The sequence below is a fragment of the Nannobrachium achirus genome (assembly GCF_963921795.1).
Source record: "Nannobrachium achirus genome assembly, chromosome: 10".
NCBI classification, from domain to species: Eukaryota; Metazoa; Chordata; class Actinopteri; order Myctophiformes; family Myctophidae; genus Nannobrachium; species Nannobrachium achirus.
The window spans coordinates 66,634,468-66,657,231 of NC_137819.1; the positions used below are offsets into that span (position 1 = coordinate 66,634,468).

Below are 22,764 nucleotides of genomic sequence, written 5' to 3' on the forward strand. Positions count from 1 at the left end.
ATTGGAAATGTGCTGTGGATTAAGCTGCCTGTCTTTGATGATGCTGTTGTCAACGTGACTGCGTGCCTGTGTGTGTGTGTGTGTGTGTGTGTGTGTGTGTGTGTGTGTGTGTGTGTTTGTTTTGATTCGTGTCTGTACCGCGTGCGTTTGCGTTGGTACCGCTCGCACGCGCGTTAGTGTGTCACACAGTGTGCGTGTGTCTGTTTGTTTTGATTCGTGTCTGTACCGCGTGGGTTCGCGTCGGTATTGCGCGCATTCGTGCGTGTGTTTTGGTGCTTCGGTTTGTGTCAGTGGCGTGGCACGGTGAAGAGAGAGAGAGAGAGAGAGAGAGAGAGAGAGAGAGAGAGAGAGAGAGAGAGAGAGAGAGAGAGAGAGAGAGAGAGTGTGTGTGTGTGTGGCACTTTAAAAGCAGTTATATGGAAAGGGAGACAGAGATTATTTTGTATCATAATGTAATGCTTTGGCAATATAAGGTCCACCTCAAGCTGTAATAATCAAACCTTTTCATTAGTTGTCTGGTTCTGGTCTTATATTTTGTTTAAAAAGTACATGATATTCTTGTGTGACCCTTAATTTAGGATTGTGTTAATCCTATGCTTAAAATGATGAGTATTGTCAACTCCACCAATAATGATGATAGTTATCTGAACATAGAAACATAATGTTCACTGGAGCAGTGGAACCCCTGTTTGTTGTGGGCACTTCTGTTCATGTGCATCTCTTGCTATAACAAAGTACAGTAGTGTCATTGCTGTAACTTGGCATCTGGAATGTGATGTTGCTGCAGAGTGAACTATGGCTAGTAATAGTATATAGTGTGATGGATTTATTGATGTAGCAGAGTGGCTCACTGCCTCAGCCTGATAGCCTCAAAAGTCTAGTATTTCCCTCAGTCCATAGGGATATCCCTTTGGATCAATGGTTAAGATATTGGACTTCCACACGGGATACCCGAGTTCGAATCCCGGGCGTTACATTAGCCCTACCACCCAAAATCACCAAGAGCCGCTACTGGTGACAACACTATGGTTCAAACAGCTGTTAATGTGTGTTCTCTTTAACTCTCCAAAGTCACTGTCAGACAGAAGACTCTGGCCTGGGTCTGAATACAAGCATGTTCACAACCACATCACAGGGGAGATGGAACTGTTAAGTAGTAGAGGACAGTAAGAGAGAGGACCGTGCAGTGTGCTGTTTAAGCATTCAAACGACATGAGGTGTCCAGGGTACAGTGAACAGTAAGAGAGAGGCCCATGCAGCAGGCAGATGAGGTGCATACAGGGTACAGTGAACAGTAAGAGAGAGGCCCATGCAGCAAGCAGATGAGGTGCATACAGGGTACAGTGTGCAGTAAGAGGGAGGCCCATGCAGCAGGCAGATGAGGTGCATACAGGGTACAGTGTGCAGTAAGAGAGAGGCCCATGCAGCAGGCAGATGAGGTGCATACAGGGTACAGTGTGCAGTAAGAGAGAGGACCATGCAGCAGGCAGATGAAGTGCATACAGGGTACAGTGTGCAGTAAGAGAGAGGCCCATGCAGCAGGCAGATGAGGTGCATACAGGGTACAGTGTGCAGTAAGAGAGAGGACCATGCAGCAGGCAGATGAGGTGCATACAGGGTACAGTGAACAGTAAGAGAGAGGCCCATGCAGCAAGCAGATGAGGTGCATACAGGGTACAGTGAACAGTAAGAGAGAGGCCCATGCAGCAGGCAGATGAGGTGCATACAGGGTACAGTGTGCAGTAAGAGAGAGGCCCATGCAGCAGGCAGATGAGGTGCATACAGGGTACAGTGAACAGTAAGAGAGAGGCCCATGCAGCAAGCAGATGAGGTGCATACAGTGAACAGTAAGAGAGAGGCCCATGCAGCAGGCAGATGAGGTGCATACAGGGTACAGTGAACAGTAAGAGAGAGGCCCATGCAGCAGGCAGATGAGGTGCATACAGGGTACAGTGTGCAGTAAGAGAGAGGCCCATGCAGCAAGCAGATGAGGTGCATACAGTGAACAGTAAGAGAGAGGACCATGCAGCAGGCAGATGAGGTGCATACAGTGAACAGTAAGAGAGAGGACCATGCAGCAGGCAGATGAGGTGCATACAGTGAACAGTAAGAGAGAGGACCATGCAGCAGGCAGATGAGGTGCATACAGGGTACAGTGAACAGTAAGAGGGAGGCCCATGCAGCAGGCAGATGAGGTGCATACAGGGTACAGTGTGCAGTAAGAGAGAGGCCCATGCAGCAAGCAGATGAGGTGCATACAGGGTACAGTGTGCAGTAAGAGAGAGGCCCATGCAGCAGGCAGATGAGGTGCATACAGGGTACAGTGTGCAGTAAGAGAGAGGCCCATGCAGCAAGCAGATGAGGTGCATACAGGGTACAGTGTGCAGTAAGAGAGAGGCCCATGCAGCAGGCAGATGAGGTGCATACAGGGTACAGTGTGCAGTAAGAGAGAGGCCCATGCAGCAGGCAGATGAGGTGCATACAGGGTACAGTGTGCAGTAAGAGAGAGGCCCATGCAGCAGGCAGATGAGGTGCATACAGGGTACAGTGAACAGTAAGAGAGAGGCCCATGCAGCAGGCAGATGAGGTGCATACAGGGTACAGTGTGCAGTAAGAGAGAGGCCCATGCAGCAGGCAGATGAAGTGCATACAGGGTACAGTGTGCAGTAAGAGAGAGGCCCATGCAGCAGGCAGATGAAGTGCATACAGGGTACAGTGTGCAGTAAGAGAGAGGCCCATGCAGCAGGCAGATGAAGTGCATACAGGGTACAGTGTGCAGTAAGAGAGAGGCCCATGCAGCAGGCAGATGAGGTGCATACAGGGTACAGTGTGCAGTAAGAGAGAGGCCCATGCAGTGTACAGTGTGCAGCCTGGTGGAGGTGGACTTCATTGACTTCTTAGTGAGTACATTAACTTAGTGAGTACATTAACTTAGTGAGTACATTACCTTTGAAGACAGACTGTGTGATATAATGTATTATGCAGTACTATAATAATAATAATAATAATAACAATCATAACTCACATGTCCATGGTAATCTTTATGGTGTTCATGTTCTTGTCTCTCTGTTTGTTGTCGGCTGCATTGACTGTAGGATGAATAAAAACACACACATTAAAATCAACCTACAGTACACACTGAGAAGACTACAGTTATATATACACTACGCTCAATAACGAGTCGTTTACTCCTATGCGCAATGCCCAAAGACAGGTAGTGTATGCCAGTGGTTCTCAACCTTTTCAGGCCGTGACCCCCGGAATAATCACGTTTGAACTGGGGACCCCCCCCACCCTGACGAGCACTAAGAGTTGAGGAATTTTGTATAACACTGTTCTATTGTGAAAATAGCAGATCTACATGTAGATCGGCTAGATCATGTAGATCGGCTACAATTTCTGCCTCTAATATTTGACAATTTGGCCCATGTTTAATTTGTAATAATAACCAAAGACAATGCATAGCTATTTTCTCCAGGACCCTTGATCAATTCCAAAACTTTTCCAGAACTGGATTTTTTTTTTCTAATTTCAAAATATTTCCAGGAATTTCATGTGGGAACCCTGAGTACATTACATACAGTACATACTAGTACATACCGAGAAGACTACAGTTATATTATAGTACATTACATAGGCCTACAGTACAGGACATTTAGTCTCCCTAGTTAAGAGAACGGATCCTTCAGTGATTTCATTGGGTTTCCGATATCAAAACAACTTGTTTTATCCTCGTTAAACCAACCTGCACCAATCACGTTATGCTTAATCTATGCTCTGTCATTGGACGGTGTCGCACCACAACGGCTATATTATATAAATATAAACTTTGGTCCTTCAGAGCAGAGGAGGGGAGGGGGGGAGGGGAGGGGAGGGGAGGGGGGGAGAGAGCAGGGGTTCCCAAACGTTTTAACACAAGACCCAAACGAGAGATTAGATGTTTGCTCGTCGACCCAAGTGAAAACAGAAGATCTACAAGCTCACTTCACACCACGTTGTGAGCTTGTAGATCGGCTATTTTCACTACTTCTTAAAAAATTGTTTGTATTTTTCTTAGATTTTTCTTTGATTTCTTCAAGAAATTAATGACAAATTGCTTTTTTTGGGAATGTTTTTTGAAAATGTTTTGAAATAATAATTAAAAACAAAATGTAGGAAACCAAAAATCAAGGGACCCATGAAAAATTGCCGGCGACCCACAAATGGGTCCTCACCCTCTGCTTGGGAACCAGTCCTTTCTAAAGCACATGAACTCAGTTTGACCCTCAGTCAACAATCCCTGCTTTTCCCCAAACAGAAACAATCTGCTTCTAAAATATAACAATAAAAAGCCCAGACTCTTGATAGTCATGATAGTAACTGTGAGGTCCAATTCCCCACAGGCCTGTTTGCTTTGCTCCTGCTGCGCGCGTGCGCGCGTGCGTGCGTGCGTGCATGCGTGCGTGTGTGCGTGAGTGCGTACGTGTGGTTGTAATGTGACAGATTTGTAAGATCTCCCACAGGACCCTCCTGAGATGTGAGTGTGTAATTATAAAGGATCATCATCTTCACAGAGAGATGTGAGTGTGTAATTATAAAGGATCATCATCTTCACAGAGAGATGTGAGTGTGTAATTATAAAGGATCATCATCTTCACAGAGAGATGTGAGTGTGTAATTATAAAGGATCATCATCTTCACAGAGAGATGTGAGTGTGTAATTATAAAGGATCATCATCTTCACAGAGAGATGTGAGTGTGTAATTATAAAGGATCATCATCTTCACAGAGAGATGTGAGTGTGTAATTATAAAGGATCATCATCTTCACAGAGAGATGTGAGTGTGTAATTATAAAGGATCATCATCTTCACAGAGAGATGTGAGTGTATAAAGGATCATCATCTTCACAGAGAGATGTGAGTGTGTAATTATAAAGGATCATCATCTTCACAGAGAGATGTGAGTGTGTAATTATAAAGGATCATCATCTTCACAGAGAGATGTGAGTGTGTAATTATAAAGGATCATCATCTTCACAGAGAGATGTGAGTGTGTAATTATAAAGGATCATCATCTTCACAGAGAGATGTGAGTGTGTAATTATAAAGGATCATCATCTTCACAGAGAGATGTGAGTGTGTAATTATAAAGGATCATCATCTTCACAGAGAGATGTGAGTGTGTAATTATAAAGGATCATCATCTTCACAGAGAGATGTGAGTGTGTAATTATAAAGGATCATCATCTTCACAGAGAGATGTGAGTGTGTAATTATAAAGGATCATCATCTTCACAGAGAGATGTGAGTGTGTAATTATAAAGGATCATCATCTTCACAGAGAGATGTGAGTGTGTAATTATAAAGGATCATCATCTTCACAGAGAGATGTGAGTGTGTAATTATAAAGGATCATCATCTTCACAGAGAGATGTGAGTGTGTAATTATAAAGGATCATCATCTTCACAGAGAGATGTGAGTGTGTAATTATAAAGGATCATCATCTTCACAGAGAGATGTGAGTGTGTAATTATAAAGGATCATCATCTTCACAGAGAGATGTGAGTGTGTAATTATAAAGGATCATCATCTTCACACAGAGAATGAACTTCCACCAACACACAGAGACGCTCCAGAGGAACACAGTTATGTGACGACAAACACAACAAACCCCTGGTGGTTTTATTATGAGTACAAATGTGATCCACAACGACATCATCCCCAGGGTCATAATTAGACCTGCAGCACCTGATTAGCAGGAGCATCGTTAAAGGATCTGCACCTCGTTAAAATCCCCCGCTGATGACTTCCAACGTTCACCGTGATACCAGACGTTAACATGATTATCAAAGCAACAACAAAACACAAGCTGGTTCCCATAATGAAGAATCAATGCCAAAACCTGTTCCATTTGTGTGTGTGTGTGTGTGTGTGTGTGTGTGTGTGTGTGTGTGTGTGTGTGTGTGGTAAATGTTGTAACATAGTTATCATTATCCTAACCCTGGTGTCGTTAAAAGACAACTTAGTTTTTTTACAACAAGGGTTCATATTTTACATTGTAATCAGAGAAAAGAAAAGATGAGTGTTAAAATGTTTTCATTTACTGCTTTCTATAATTTGAGTGATTTTAGTATTTTGATTTCAGTGGGTGGAGGCATGCGTACAAGTGGCTGAATATGTCTTTTTAGACCCAATAAAGGGGGTTCCACACGGTACGCGGCAACAGAGCAGCTAGTGAGATGAAGAGATGCTCACACAGAGAACAGACAACAGAGCAGCTAGTGAGATGAAGAGATGCTCACACAGAGAACAGGCAACAGAGCAGCTAGTGAGATGAAGAGATGCTCACACAGAGAACAGACAACAGAGCAGCTAGTGAGATGAAGAGATGCTCACACAGAGAACAGACAACAGAGCAGCTAGTGAGATGAAGAGATGCTCACACAGAGAACAGACAACAGAGCAGCTAGTGAGATGAAGAGATGCTCACACAGAGAACAGACAACAGAGCAGCTAGTGAGATGAAGAGATGCTCACACAGAGAACAGACAGTAGAGCAGCTAGTGAGATGAAGAGATGCTCACACAGAGAACAGACAACAGAGCAGCTAGTGAGATGAAGAGATGCTCACACAGAGAACAGACAACAGAGCAGCTAGTGAGATGAAGAGATGCTCACACAGAGAACAGACAACAGAGCAGCTAGTGAGATGAGGAGATGCTCACACACACACACACACACACACACACACACACACACACACACACACACACACACACACACACACACACACACACACACACACACACACACACACACACACACACACACACACAGAGAGAGAACAGACAACAGAGCAGCTAGTGAGATGAAGAGACAAACACACACACACACACACACACACACACACACACACACACACACACACACACACACACACACACACACACACACACACACACACACACAGAACACACACACACAGAACACACACAGAACACACAACAGAGCAGCTAGTGAGATGAAGAGATGCTCACACACACAGACTGACTGCCAACACGACCCTCACAAGGACAAACTCATACATAAAGTACTCTCTAACAACGTTATAGACGGTCTAGACCAGGGGTTCACAAACGTCCTGTACTTGTTATATTGTACATATTGTTTTCATCCGAGCCACCCCTACAGTATATTCATCATGTTCACTCCCAGCACCTTATATTTAAAGCATATTTTAGTGATTATGTTGCGAGGAAAACGTTGAGATAACAGCCATTTTGGTTAGAATTGACTGAAAATAACTTTGTACCGTTTAGATTTATACTAAATATCATTGGACACTTATTTTTAAAGGAGCTATAGTCAACTTTTTCATTGTAGGGCCGGCACTTTGTTTACATCCTAGTCTATAGACTAGAATGTAAACAAAGTGTCGGTCTGACAATGGCCAAAATGATTATTTTATCATTATTTTACGCTTTTTGTGCTCATTTTTGAATAGAAACACATATATGAAGCTTATTTTTTTATAAAATATTTTCGAAACATTATTTTTATTTTAGCATCCGTTTTTTCAAGAAAAAGTTGACTATAGCTCCTTTAAGTGTCCAAATAAATTCCAAATATTATCAAATAATCTTGTGGCACCCCTGGACTGCCATCACGGCACCCCTGGGTGCCCCGTCACCCACTTTTAAAACAAGGCGTTTTACAGTAAGCCATGTTAAACCGTGGCTGACTGTACGGTGTGCTGACACAGACCCATAGTTGTTTTCAAAAAACCTTAGAAGGATTCAAAAGACACTTATAGAATCGGGTCAACATTCAAATTTTCACGATTTTTCAAAAATAGGAGATCTACAAGCTCACAGCGAGCTTGTATATCTGCTATTTTTCAATAGTTAAAGCATAAAATAATAATACTCAATAATGTGTACCCGTTATGAATGGGATAAACCAACCAGCAGTAGATCCAACTCACCCAGAATCTCATCAAAGATCTTGTAGAGTCCAGGAACGTAGGTGATCTCCCTCAGGTTCATTCCGATGTCTTCGTCAAACACCCACATTTGCTGCACAGGAGAGAGAAGACATGGATTTACTCAGGAGACAAAATATAACGGTGGCTTTAAAGAAGCTATTCCCAATCACTGTTGGCTCGTGAGGACATGGGCCCCCAAATAACTGGCAATTATTCACAATCACATCATTAAAGAAGCTATTCCCAATCACTGTTGGCCCGTGAGGACATGGGCCCCCAAAAAATTGGCAATTATTAATCACATCATTAAGACAACCAACTCACCTGCACTGGAAAACTGTTAAAACAACGATGTCATCAATCTGCCCCTCAATATTTTACTCCCTTCACCTAAATTGTCTGATTTAAAAGTCCCTTTAAAGGAGTAGTTCACCCCTAAAATGGCTTTTTTTTCTATTGATTAGTCACGCCATGGAGAGTAGAGTTCAATAATATTTTTTGTTTTTTGTCACATTCCTAAGACAAAAATGTGATAACAATAAATGTACCCCCATTCGTTGCGGATGGTGACCCGTTTCGAAACGGGTCCCCATCCGGAATCAATGGGGGAAAATTTACTCTAATCAAATTTTTGTCTTAGGAATGTGACAAAAACCCAAAAATATTATTGAACTCTACTCTCCATGGCGTGAGTAATCAATAGAAAAAAAGTCATTTTGGGGGTGAACTACTCTTTTAAATTGAATGGAACCAAGGCTGTAGTTGCAGTACCTGGGTGGGTCAGTAGAGGGCAGTGCTCTACAGCACTGGCTCCCAAACAGTGGGTCCTCAAGGACCGATGTCCATGGATCACAAGTAAATAAATATCCCTCAACATATGTTTGGTTTCCTATACATTGTTTTCCATTATTATGAATTCAAAACATAAAAAAGGACAAAAAAAAGAAAAACAAAATGAATTAGAGACAAATTCAATTTCTTTTTTATTTCTAAAGTATTTCATACATAAAATGTTTTAAATTAAAATCAAAGACATTAAATTAGATTAGAAAACAAAAATGTTTTAAAAAGTAGTGACAACAGCCGATCTACAAGCTTGCAACGCGGCTCAATGTCTCACGTTGTGAGCTTGAAGATCTGCTATTTTCACTAGTTTGTGTGCCAGTGTGAATGTACTAATCTCTCTTTTGGGACGCGGGTCAGGTTAGGGTGTCAGTGTGTCCCTGTGTAACATACCTGGTGGTACCACTAGGAGGCAGTAGTGTGTCCCTGTGTAATAAGGCTGCCAAATTAATAATCGAATTTCAAATATTCGTCGAATATGGAAAAAATATGTAAATTCGAATATGATTTTTTATTTTTTCTGCTTTTTCTTTTTTTAGGTGGGCAAGTGAAAGTTTCGGGAATGGTGAGTGTGATATGAAATGTAAGCTTACCATAATCACAGTAATCCTTTGCTTTTGTTGTGTTGTGTGTGTTGTTTTGTATGTAAAAAGAAAAAAAGAAAATAAACATATTGTTTTAAAAAAAAATATGCAATGTGGCCCTCTGGAGTGAAGGTGGAAATATAGTGGCCCTCTGGAGTGAAGGTGGAAATATAGTGGCCCTCTGGAGTGAAGGTGGAAATATAGTGGCCCTCTGGAGTGAAGGTGGAAATATAGTTGCCCTCTGGAGTGAAGGTGTAAATATAGTGGCCCTCTGGAGTGAAGGTGGAAATATAGTGGCCCTCTGGAGTGAAGGTGGAAATATAGTGGCCCTCTGGAGTGAAGGTGGAAATATAGTGGCCCTCTGGAGTGAAGGTGTAAATATAGTGGCCCTCTGGAGTGAAGGTGTAAATATAGTGGTCCTCTGGAGTGAAGGTGGAAATATAGTGGCCCTCTGGAGTGAAGGTGGAAATATAGTGGCCCTCTGGAGTGAAGGTGGAAATATAGTGGCCCTCTGGAGTGAAGGTGGAAATATAGTGGCCCTCTGGAGTGAAGGAGGAAATATAGTGGCCCTCTGGAGTGAAGGAGGAAATATAGTGGCCCTCTGGAGTGAAGGAGGAAATATAGTGGCCCTCTGGAGTGAAGGAGGAAATATAGTGGCCCTCTGGAGTGAAGGTGGAAATATAGTGGCCCTCTGGAGTGAAGGTGGAAATATAGTGGCCCTCTGGAGTGAAGGAGGAAATATAGTGGCCCTCTGGAGTGAAGGAGGAAATATAGTGGCCCTCTGGAGTGAAGGAGGAAATATAGTGGCCCTCACCATCATAAAGTTGCCCAAGCTCCAAGCGGTGGGCAACTTTATGGAGAGGGCCACTATATTTACACCTTCACTCCAGAGGGCCACTATACAGTATTACCTGTGTCACAGGCTCCACTAGGGGGCAGTATTACCTGTGTAACAGGCTCCACAGTACTCTGTGTTACCACTAGGGGTCAGTATTCTATAGTATTACCTGTGTGACAGGCTCCACCACTAGGGGGCAGTATTACCTGTGTCACAGGCTCCACCACTAGGGGGCAGTATTACCTGTGTAACAGGCTCCACTAGGGGGCAGTATTACCTGTGTAACAGGCTCTACAGAGCCTATGTAGGTGTCCGGTCGCAGCAGGATGTGCTCCAGCTGCGTCTTCTTCTGGTAAACCCGCTCCACCGACAGCTTGTCCTTCTTGGAGGCTCCGCCCTTCTTCCCGCCTCCGGCCGCCGCGCCGTCCATCTTGGGTCCGTCGCCACGCCCGTTAGCTTCCTCCTTTTTGGCGGCATTGTTTTTTTCAAAGAGGGTCTGTTATTAGAATACATGTCATAACTGTTGTTAACATGTCATAACTGTTGTTAAATGTTATTAGAATACATGTCATAACTGTTGTTAACATGTCATAACTGTTGTTAAATGTTACCAGTAAGGCTCCCTAATCGGGAGATAAGCGACCGTAGGTCACTTATCTCCACAAATAGGGCAAAAATGTGTTTTGCCAAAATCTTCCTGATCCATGTTGATGACATGAGTGTAGACATACTGTGTAGTGATTTTCGTGATTTTAGGGCAAAATCTGTAGGAGCAGTGTCCAAAAATGTGTTTTTAAAAATCGGCCTGGAGGTGGCGCTATATGGGAGAGATTCATGTTGATGGGATGAGTGTAGACATACTGTGTACCGATTTGCGTGATTTTAGGGCGAAAATTGTAGGAGCAGTGTCCAAAAATGTGTTTTGCAAGAATCGGCCTCATGGTGGCGCTAGAAGAGGGCCATGTGAGAAATGAGGGGTGGGGTCTCCGCGCCGGCAAGGCGGATGAATAGGTACCGGCCCCGGCTGTCCCGGTCGCTCCTAGCCGGAGTTACGGCATTTTATGTGAGCTGCAGTGTAGGGGGTCCTCCACTGGGGGCGCCACCACTTTTGCATCCGTTCTGGAGCACCAGGAGTCGGTGGTCCCCGGGAATTCCCCGTGAGCAGCCCCGTTGGGGTGGTCATTTGGTCATGTTTGCGCATTTGGTCATTTTTTACATCTGGGGGTCCCTGGAGCTCCGGGGGTCCTTGGAGGTTGTAGTTTGGCAGCCAAGGAACGTGTGTGCAAAATTTGGCATGGATCGGGGCAACGGTTGCGGAGATATAAGCAGGGAAAAAGTGTGACGTGTGAGGTGTGACAGACAGACTGACGGACGGACTGACGGACTCACTCAGTTTGTGCAGGTTTTGATAGTAAATGCGACCTACGGTCGCAATTAGAATACATGTCATAACTGTTGTTAACAACTCAACACGCAAAGAGACTTTTCTTTTTGGGTTTCTTTTTTGCTGCGTTGTTGTCGATCCTTCACTCGCATCGCTTCTATTATTGGCCTTTACAGAGCGACACTTTCTGATGTGAAGCTAGGGGTGGGAGATGTGGAAAAATACAATATCACCATATTTTCCCAAGCTGTATCACGATGCACCATCTTATCACCTCTTTTTCATGTTGGTTTTTATGGTTATTTTTCAAGTTACTTAAAGGGCCTACACCATGCTTTTAAAACTATATTTTTTGTATAAATATATGCTTAGACAAGTTTTAACCCTCAACAAACACTCTGACCATTCTTTTTGTTTGTTCTAGCTCTACTATAATGAGGCTCTCCAGCTGCAATACCAAAACGGCCGCATCTAGTGGGGTTTTTCCAGAAAAAAAAGAAGTTTTTTGAAAAAAAAAGATTTTTTTTGAAAAAAAAAAGTTTTTGAAAAAAAGTTTTTTGAAAAAAAAAAAGTTTTTGAAAAAAAAAGTTTTTTGAAAAAGTGTTTTGAAAAAAAAAAGTTTTTGAAAAAAAAAAGTTTTTTGAAAGAAAAGTTTTTGAAAAAAAGTTTTTTGAAAAAAAAATTTCTTTTTTTTTTTTTTTTTTTGACTTTTTGAAAAAAAAAATTGTGTTTTTTTGAAAAAAAAAATTGTGTTTTTTTGAAAAAAAAAATTTTGAAAAAAATTTTTTTTTGACAAAAAACGGGAAACGCGTGTGACGTCACATGCGTCAACTCTCAGAACAGCACTGTTCTGAGAACCCGTGGAAAGCTTTTCATCTCTGTCTTCCCAAAACCAGAGAAAGACACAATGTACAGAAATAGGACTTTGTGAGGATAGAAGGTGCCAGTGGGACCCCAAAAAAAGGTTTTAAAATAGAAAAAGTGAAAATTCATGGTGTAGGTCCTTTAACAGTACAACCACCTACAGTACAAGGTGACACAAACTAAAAGAAAAAGGAGTAACAGACCATTTAGACCAGTGGTCCTCAATGTGGGGTCCAGGGACTCTCTGGGGTCCTTTTGGGAGGTCTAAATTGACCCTTACAAGTATGTAACTCTGACAGTATCACAGGCCCATTTGGTTTCATTCAGATACACTAGAGTTATGCTGTGTATTCTTGTCAACAGCACAACAAAACCTCTCAGACAAAGTCTAGCAGCGTTTCTGTGGGAGAAGAACTTGGCAGGACATGAAGTCACACAGTGTCCTTCACCCACACCACACCACACCACACTACACCACACCACACCACACCACACTACACCACACCACACCACACACACCACACACACCACACCACACCACACCACACCACACCACACCACACCACACTACTACACCACCAGGCCTTCTTTAGCCTCTTTTCGACTGCAGCTTTAGCACCACACCACACCACACCACATACAAATATCTACATTTTCCATTACACAAAAGTACCCCTATCGGTAAGAAACAAATTGACCCTTTTAACTTTGATTATTGCGACCGTCAGGTCGCAGTTACTACCAAAACCTCGACAGGCTGTCTGTCAGTCTGTCCGTCACGTCACACTTTTCCCCAACTCATATCTCCGCCACCGTTGCCCCAATCCATGCCAAACTTTGCACACACACTCCTTGCCTGTCAAACCACAACCTCCACCCCTCCCGGGACCCCCGGAGCTCCAGGGACCCCCAGGGACCCCCTGTCGCCGCCGCCAAAAAGTGCTAAAATGACCAATGACCACCCCAACGGGGCTGTTCACGGGGAATTCCTAGGGACCACCGACTCCTGCTGCTCCTACACATTTTACCCTAAAATCACGCTGCGACCTTACGGTCGCTTATCTCCCGATTAGGGAGTCTTACTGGTAATACAATATAAATTTGCATTACAACTATCCTAAATTATAATACACTATAATGGATTATAACTTTGATTATAATACACTATACCGTATTAATGTATTACTATGATAATTATAATACACTATAATAGATTATAACAGTGATTATAACACAATCTATCAGATAAACCACCAAACAACTCACTCACTCACACACTCACGCTCTAACGCTCTAACGCTCACGCTTATCTACGTTTATCTATTCACTCGCTTCAGCAACTGATCCCAAAGTTCACATGGTATTGGCCATTAGCATTATACCAACGCTGACGGAGCCCGAATTTCATTTCTCCCAAAGTAAAGCTGTTTATTAGCGTTTTCTTAGCCTGTTGTCTAGGGATGTGAAAGAAAATCGGAAATCGACGCGTCGATCGACTCACGCTCACCGCGACTCAAAAAGTATGAGTCGAAAAATCGAAAAATATATATATTTTTTTATTTTTCAAAAGTTTTTCCCCCAAAAAAGGTTTTAATCGTTCAAAAACGTTATAAGCGTTAATGTTTTCCATATGTGAGAGGACCGTGTCTGTGTGTGTGTGTGTGTCTGTGTCGGAGACGAGTGCATGCCTGCATGTGTTGTGCATTCGCATGCATGCTGCGCTATTCAGGTCCGCGGACTACTGGTTGAGAAACACTGCTGGACCGGGCTGATGTGCGCGTCATAGCAGTGCGCGCTGACTTGCCTGACTGTATCAGACTGGATGCTTTTGTTTACCTCCTGCCTCTGCATGCACGCTTGACACGAAAGCTCGCTTGTTAATGGCAGCGTCGCCGTTGTGTGCGATGATCACAAACCACACTACACGTCGTTAACGTTAATGCGACACACCGGGGATATATGAGAGCGAGCGGTCAGCGCTCCCGCACGTTCCATGGAACTTATTGTCACTCCGCTTCTAGTCTCTAGAGAACAGACTCCATGCTAACAAGGAAGAGCAATTATATATTATATCATTATTATTAGGGCTTTGATGCGAATCGGCCGCAACGCGTCGATTCGCCAATAATGCGTCGATTAACATCCCTACTGTTGTCATGGTTACGGTCCGTTCCTCCAGGCCATGGGATCTGTAGCCCCACACACACACCCCTCTCTCACAGTTAGGAATGTTCTCTCTCTCTCTCTCTCTCTCTCTCTCTCTCTCTCTCTCTCTCTCTCTCTCTCTCTCTCTCTCTCTCTCTCTCTCTCTCTCTCTCTCTCTCTCTCTCTCTCTCTCTCTCACCAGGTGCGTTTGATGTGTGTCTCATCTTCCAACGGGTATGAAAAAACTATGTGGAGCAAGCGCATTCATACTGCTATTCACCTAAATTTGCTGTTAAATTATTTGCATCATAAATATACACTCCTCCATGAGCTGCTCCTTACATTATGATGCTCCCACATATTCTCACGCACGCACCACAGTAACTTTCCCCACAACCCACACTCTGCACATATTTTGGAGCACATATCTTCGAACGGGTAAGGTCTAGTAGAATCTATTATCACTTTTATCAACTATATCCTGGTGGTCTAAAAATTAAAAGTCAGTGAGTGATCAGTCATTATGAAGTGTTTGGCCCTGTTTGGCCCAGCTCAGACCTACTCTAGCGGTGTGGTGTGGAGTGGTGTGGAGCGGTGTGGGGCCAGTGGAAAAGGGGCTAAAGAGGGTCAGAGAACCCAACAGATGCAGGAGAAACCCTGCTCCACCCCCCTGACACCCCCCACCCCCCCCGCTCCACCCCGAGACCCCCGTATGACAGCCCTGCACTGCACCCCCGCTGGGCCATTGTTGTGTGTGGCAATGATGAGGCACTGGGCGCACACACACACACACACACACACACACACACACACACACACACACACACACACACACACACACACACACACACACACACACACACACACACACACACACACGAGCCTGGTTGACCCTTTTTTGTTTTTGGGCACCAAAAACAAACTGAAAACTCCAAGATGATGGGCAAAAGGGAAATGGGCACAAATCTACTGTTTTGTTATGTACACACAGGCCAAGTTACTATGTCTCTAAATAGCAGATCTATAAAGCTTAGTATGCATTACAACGCTGTGGACCCCCATAAGGATGGGTGGTCCCCAGGCTACACAGAGCCTAGGTGCAGTGGCCCAGGATTACAATGCATTATATTACATTTACTCATGAGCCACTCATTATCATGTTTATAATTATCATCAGGGGTTGACACTAAGGTCTCAGAGGCACTTGCCCATCGGGCAAGTACAGGTCATGTTCTACTTGCCAAAAGGTCATATCCACTTGGAGTACCATTTAATTACCAAGTTTTAAAACTTTAATATTATTTTTTACTTTACTTGGAAATTCTGGGGCTGTGCGATATGGTCCATGGACAAACCTCAATATCTATGACAATTATTTCAACAGCTATACAACATGACTTATTTTTAAATCCACAGACATGTTGTGTTTATAGTGATTTATTTAAGACAGTTGCTTTCCCCACTCAAACACACAGGCCGGGTCAGGCAAGCTGAAAGCTAACTCCACCCTTAAAGGGGCACTCCACCACTTTTCAACCTATGTTCATATAATTGGTCCTCACTCAAAAATATATATATTTTTTTTCTCAGAGGAGGGCTGTGGGCAGGTCAGAAACCCATCGTCTTGTGACATCATCGATTGCCAATCCAGCTTATAGAAACTGCAGGCTTTCTATTCCTGAAAAGTTGCTATTTTAACCCATTCAGGCCGGGTACACATTTTAGCGTATGGGAGGGGCTTACAGTACATGTACAGTATGTTGCAACATTATTTGTTTTTGTAGGATAAATTCTGATTTAGGCCTAACTATAGGTTAGGCCTAAATGGGTTAAAGTGGAAGCCATTGTTCTCACGATAATAAAAATCTAAATATTTTTTTCAAAAATATTGATTACATTTTCTTTTTGGAAAATGATGATGTCACAAGACGATGGATTCTAAACTTCCCACAGCTCTCCAAGGAGACTTGGACTGAGTAGAAAAAAATGGTGATATTTTATCATGAACATTAGTGAGGACCTATTATATGAAGATAGGTTGAAAAGTGGTGAACTACTCCTTTAAGAAACTTTTATTTACTTGCCAAGGGCCGTCAGGAAACCGCTAGGGCCGATGATACTGCATACTGCACTCTACTTTAGAGGAGTATTTACTTTGCATAACAGGTTTACAAGTGAGTGTGCAAATGCATCCTCACACACCAGGTATAGACGCATACACTAAGCCCCTTTTCGACTGCAGTTTTAGCACCACACCACACCACACCGCACCACATAAAATTATCTACATTTTCCATTACACAAAAGTATCCCTATCGGTAAGAAACAAATAGAGATTGGATTGGATACTTTTTAGTACCACTTTCATAGCCTGGCGGGGCCCGACGCTATATCTGTGTTCATTCCTTCCACAGTATAACGTCTGGACTTCCGTTGATTGGCAGCGAGTATACCGATTATTCTGTGATTTGGGCCAATCAGTGACTGCTTCCGCACTATGCTTCCGCACAACAAACGTAGTCTTCCTGACAACAAGTGAAAAGATTTCCCTGATTGGTCCATGTGTAGACGGTGACGTAGATGCATGCTGCAGGCTGCAGCATTTTCAAAACAACAATGGCTGCCCTCGCGATGCAAAAAGTGTAACAGTTAACGCTCTAACCATAAAACAACCAATAAGTGCAGTTATTTCAGAGTTGGAATCAATTACAACAATTAAAAAGCAACACGGAGGATGCGCTAGTGGAGTTTATCGGCCGAAAAGACGTGTTTGTTTGCCGTTCTTCCGACTGGCTGAGAGATGGTGATTGGTTAGAGGAGTCTGTCTGTCAAGGCAAGTACTCCCGCCCACTTTTCAAGCTGCCAATAGGCCAAAGGCCAGACGTTATACTGTGGAAGGAATGAACACAGATATAGCGTCGGGCCCCGCCAGGCTACCACTTTCACACCACTCTACCCAGGTCCTTGTAGTGGAAAACCTGACACAAGTGGGCGGTGTGGAGTGGTGTGGAGTTGGGCCTGTGGAAAACCGGCTATAGAGATTGGATTGGATACTTTTTAGTACCACTCTCACACCACTCTACCCATGTCCTTGTAGTGGAAAACCTGACACAAGTGGGCGGTGTGGTGTGGAGTGGTGTGGAGTTGGGCCAGTGGAAAAGGGGCTTCAGTAGGGCTGCTGCTATAGCATCCTCTCTGCACACAATACCTCAGACACCATGGAAGCAGAAGAGAGTAACACTCCTTCAAAGCAAACCTTTAGTTTCAGCTCCTATTATTTAATGCATTCGTTGAGAAGATTTTCAAAGACTAAAACTAAGCTGAAAACGAGTAATTTACTATGCAGCCATGTTTCTGACAACTATTACCTAGTAGTAGAACTACTCCTGACCTGTACTACCAGAACCCCAACCTCTGAATTACGTCATACTGTAGTTTGGACCGAACCGTATTAAACTCTGCTCTAAACCATAGACTGCAAAAAAATATGGATGAAGTGAAGCCATTGGTTTCTATGCAGCGCAAATGGCCCTTTCTACCCCTTGGAATGGGACGTCGCCATCATAGAATTGTAAAGGCATCAGAGATGCTATTGGCTGCCAACGGTCACGTGCAACGCAGGGATACATGGGAGAATGTGGTCGGAGCCTCCCGAAATACAGCACACGAAGAAGAACACAGCCGGCTGGTAACAGTTTAGTTGGCCACGCCCCCCCCCCCCCCCCCCCCCCGCAACTTTATCATTTATTTTAAAATACATTGGACCACATTTCGACAAAACGAATATGATGGTGATTGAAAGGCAATTTTTAACTAGCGATATGAACCATACAGAATTCATGAAAATGTTAATTAAGGTTAGAAAACGAAAGGGGAAAATGAATGGGATCCAATGGAGGGCAATTCTTTTTGCGATCGGCCGGGGGGGAAAACAGCGCAACTAGCGGCCAATCATAGGAAGTTTTAGTTCCATATTGGAATCATTTTAAATCGGCAGAACTATGCCCCTGCTCTAAACGAGCATCAGCTCTTAATGTCAACTCCTGTAATTATGCTGAACAACTTACAACAAAGACACTTTATTACTGACGAGGCTATGGACTGGTAGTTATAATTGTGCTGTTCTACTGAGCTTATGTGATGTGTATTATGACCAACACTGGTCATTAAGCTTGTCATAAGTTATAAAGCCATTTTAAGTGCATAATATATTATAGACTTGCCTTAATATACGGTCATACGTCATTCACTCTAAAGACTTACAGACACGTAGGGTAAGGCATCATCCATTTGGTTCCGTACTATCAATGGTTTAGCTGTGGTCTGGAGTGGGGGACCCCCTGGAACCCCCACAGGGACCACTGGCTGGGGGTCCCCTGGCCTATAACCGGGGCGGCATAGCTCAGGGGTAGAGAAACCGTCATTAGAGCACGAATGGTTCCCAGTTCGAATCTGGGCTCCCCCTGAGTTAATGTCGAAGAGTCCTTGGGCAAGACTCTGAACCCCTAATTGCTCCCGGTGAGAAGGTTGGTACCTTGCATGGTTTCCTCCGCCACCGGTGTATGAATGTGTGCGTGAATGGGTGAATGTAATGCACAATCTCTGTAAAGCACTTTGGATAAAAGCGCTATATAAATGCACCATTTACCATTTATAGCCACAACAGACTAGACTTTATAGCCACAACAGAGACAAAGTGTTTCTGTTAGATCAAGGCTCTTCAACAGGGGGTCCGGGACCCCTAAGGGGTCCTCAGAGTTACTACAGGGAGGGGGGCCAACAAATATTTGTGTGATAGAAACTTTTTTCTCCCTTTATATATTAACCACTTGAACCCTAGCGTCCATATTCGGAGAACTTTAGCCAAAAAAGAGCAGATCGGCTATTTTTGACAAAGAGGTTTGGTGTAGAGGGGGAAAAGAGCAGACTAAGTACAGGGTGAAAGGTCAAGTTATTAAATGATGGTACAAGTGGTTAAATATCTGAAAACACAAATTGACATGAATCCAAAATACACTGATGATTGTGCTGTCAAACAATGAAACTATATGGAATCTATGAACAGGTAGTGGGGGTCCCTGCTTCATCTCTCTCTCAACTAAGGGGTCCCTGCTTCATCTCTCTCTCTCAGCTAAGGGCTCCCTGCTTCATCTCTCTCTCAGCTAAGGGGTCCCTGCTTCATCTCTCTCTCAACTAAGGGGTCCCTGCTTCATCTCTCTCTCAGCTAAGGGGTCCCTGCTTCATCTCTCTCTCTCAGCTATGGGGTCCCTGCTTCATCTCTCTCTCAGGGGTCCCTGCTTCATCTCTCTCTCAGCTAAGGGGTCCCTGCTTCATCTCTCTCTCAACTAAGGGGTCCCTGCTTCATCTCTCTCTCAACTAAGGGGTCCCTGCTTCATCTCTCTCTCAGCTAAGGGGTCCCTGCTTCATCTCTCTCTCAGCTAAGGGGTCCCTGCTTCATCTCTCTCTCTCAGCTAAGGGGTCCCTGCTTCATCTCTCTCTCAGCTAAGGGGTCCCTGCTTCATCTCTCTCTCAGCTAAGGGGTCCCTGCTTCATCTCTCTCTCTCAGCTAAGGGGTCCCTGCTTCATCTCTCTCTCAGCTAAGGGGTCCCTGCTTCATCTCTCTCTCAAACGTTGAAGACCCCTCAGGCCCTGACAATAGATATCACATTAATTACGTCTAGACACTGAAACTTTATTTGAGGATGTAGCAGGGTTTTCCTCAAGTTGTTGGCTATAAATGTTTGTAAACATTGGGAGCAAAATAAAACCACAGCTACATTTATGTTTATAATCCTGTATTTACGTTCTAAATACTGTAATAACCCTAAAATAACACTTTATTACACTCCAATAACTCCTCTACCAACACTCACAACTCATTTCATGTTTTATGAATGGAGTACAGAGGGACCCCAATGTAAACAAGTCATTGAGCTTCCTAGTAGTTTAAATCCTTTTAGTTAACTGTACTGGCCTGTCCTGTACTTTAATAATAAAGCATTCAATCAATCAATATTAATAAAACGATAGGCCTATTTAAGTTAAGCATGCAGTGACATTACCTGCTTATTGTAAGTCGCTTTGGATTAAAAGTGTCTGCTAAATGCCTAAACTGTAAACTGTAGTAGGAACGACTACTTGTACTACCAGAACCCCAACCTCTAATACTGTAGTTTGGACTGAGCCGAACCGTATTAAACTCTGCTCTAAATGTGTAGTAAGCATCAGCTCCTGTAATTATGCTGAACAACTTACAACAAAGACACTTTATTACTGACTATGGACTGGTAGTTATAATTGTGCTGTTCTACTGAGCTTATTATGACCAACACTGGTCATTAAGCTTGTCATAAGTTGTTATGCATTAAACGGATCTGTTATAAAGCCCCCCTCTACAACTCAAACAGCTTTTTAAATCCCACAGTTCAAAACAAAGGCCTGTAACTTGGCTCTATGGGGTAATAACTTATTATCACTGGTTTATGAAGCAGCAGAGTTGAACTGCTGTGTGTTGAACTGATTGAACACTTTATTAACAGTTTGTAACAACAAGGGAAGAACAGAAAGTACACTTCTGTAAGACAAAAGGATGCTAACAGGACTGAGCCACAAGACTACACAGAGCACTAGCACTACTATGGTTTTTGCTGGTTGTACTGTATTCAATTAATGGAAAACTGCACTGTTTTAGACTCTAAAAAACATGCCTTTATGGTCGAGGGAAGGTAGAATAAAGCCTATTGCAGTGTAATTCATTGCTAATTTAAATCAACCATGTACTGATGGGTTCTATCATGGCTTGTGTGTCCTGTGAGTGAGTGTATTCAATACATCTTAAACTACACTGTTTTAGAAGGTAAAAACACGCCATTAAGGTCCATAGAATGCATAATAAAGTGCTTATATAAAGTTTAATTCAAACATAACTTGGGTACAGTTCTATAATCAGAGACAAAAGGATGCTAACAGGACTGAGCCACAAGACTACACAGAGCTCTAGCAGTACTATGGCTTAAGTTGGTTGTACTGTATTCAATTAATGGAAAACTGCACTGTTTTAGACTCTAAAAACATGCCTTTATGGTCGAGGGAAGGTAGAATAAAGCCTATTACAATGTAATTAATAGCTAATTTAAATCAACCATGCATTGATGGGTACTAGGGCTTATGTGCATTCAATACATCTTAAACTACACTGTTTTAGACGTTAAAAACACGACATTAAGCTCCACCGAACGCATAATTAAGTGCACATAAAGTTTAATTGTAGAATAACGCATATTACAGTGTAATTAATTACTAATTTAAATCAACCATGCACTGATGGGTACTAGGGCTTTCAGTGCATTCAATACATCTTAAACTACACTGTTTTAGACGTCAAAAACACACCATTAAGGTCCATAGAATGCATAATAAAGTGCTTATAAAGTGTAGTTGTATAATAACGCATATTACAGTGTAATTAAATGCTAATTTAAATCAACCATGCACTGATGGGTACCAGGGCTTTCAGTGCATTCAATACATCTTAAACTACACTGTTTTAGACGTTAAAAACACGCCATTAAGCTCCACACAACGCATAATAATAAAGTGCACATAAAGTTTAATTTAAACACAACTCACCACCCAGGTCAGCCCGCCGCTCCCTGCAGCGCCGTTGGACATCTTTTAATTCTGCCTCTTCTTTGTGAAGAAAACCCCAACAATCCCAGCCGAGGACACAGTCTTTTTATCCTCTTTATTCTAGGTCACAACGGGTTCAAATAAAAGTCCTGCAACCTCCAGAAAAACACTGTGTTTTCAGTGGCTTTTTTAAAGCTTAATAAAGGCGCGTTTACTTTTCATATTGCTATTGTTCTCGTCCCTCCGGGGCTCAGCGGGCGGTCAGAGGACCCCCAGGCCGCTCACAGCGCAGTGCGTCGCGGCCGAGCTTAAACTCGAGCGGCGCAGGCTTCAGTCGAGGCCTGCTAGCTTTAGCGGTGCGACCAGCCAACAATAAGATAGCTTTTTAGCCTAGCGTGCTAACCGGCTTGCTGGTTAGAAATACCATTACAAAAATGCTCCTAAAAAAGGTTAAAATTCCCTAAAGCGCGGGGTTTGTGATATAAAAACTGTGTTGTGATGATGTCGTCGTG

At 43.2% G+C, this 22,764-nt stretch overlaps 1 protein-coding gene across 2 annotated transcripts in view; it reads right to left on the reverse strand.

The window, feature by feature from the left end:
- The window catches only part of top2b (DNA topoisomerase II beta), a 106,799-nt gene extending 84,242 nt beyond the window's left edge, over positions 1-22,557 (reverse strand). For both annotated transcript variants that reach the window (XM_080735131.1, XM_080735130.1), the window contains exons 1-4: positions 22,253-22,557; positions 10,508-10,726; positions 7,966-8,056; positions 3,026-3,089 (exon numbers count right to left, since the gene is read on the reverse strand). In XM_080735131.1, coding sequence (XP_080591257.1) covers positions 3,026-3,089; positions 7,966-8,056; positions 10,508-10,726; positions 22,253-22,294 — 416 coding nt within the window. In that variant the 5' untranslated portion in view covers positions 22,295-22,557. The remainder of the gene's footprint in view (positions 1-3,025; positions 3,090-7,965; positions 8,057-10,507; positions 10,727-22,252) is intronic.
- Positions 22,558-22,764: the final 207 nt, after the last annotated feature.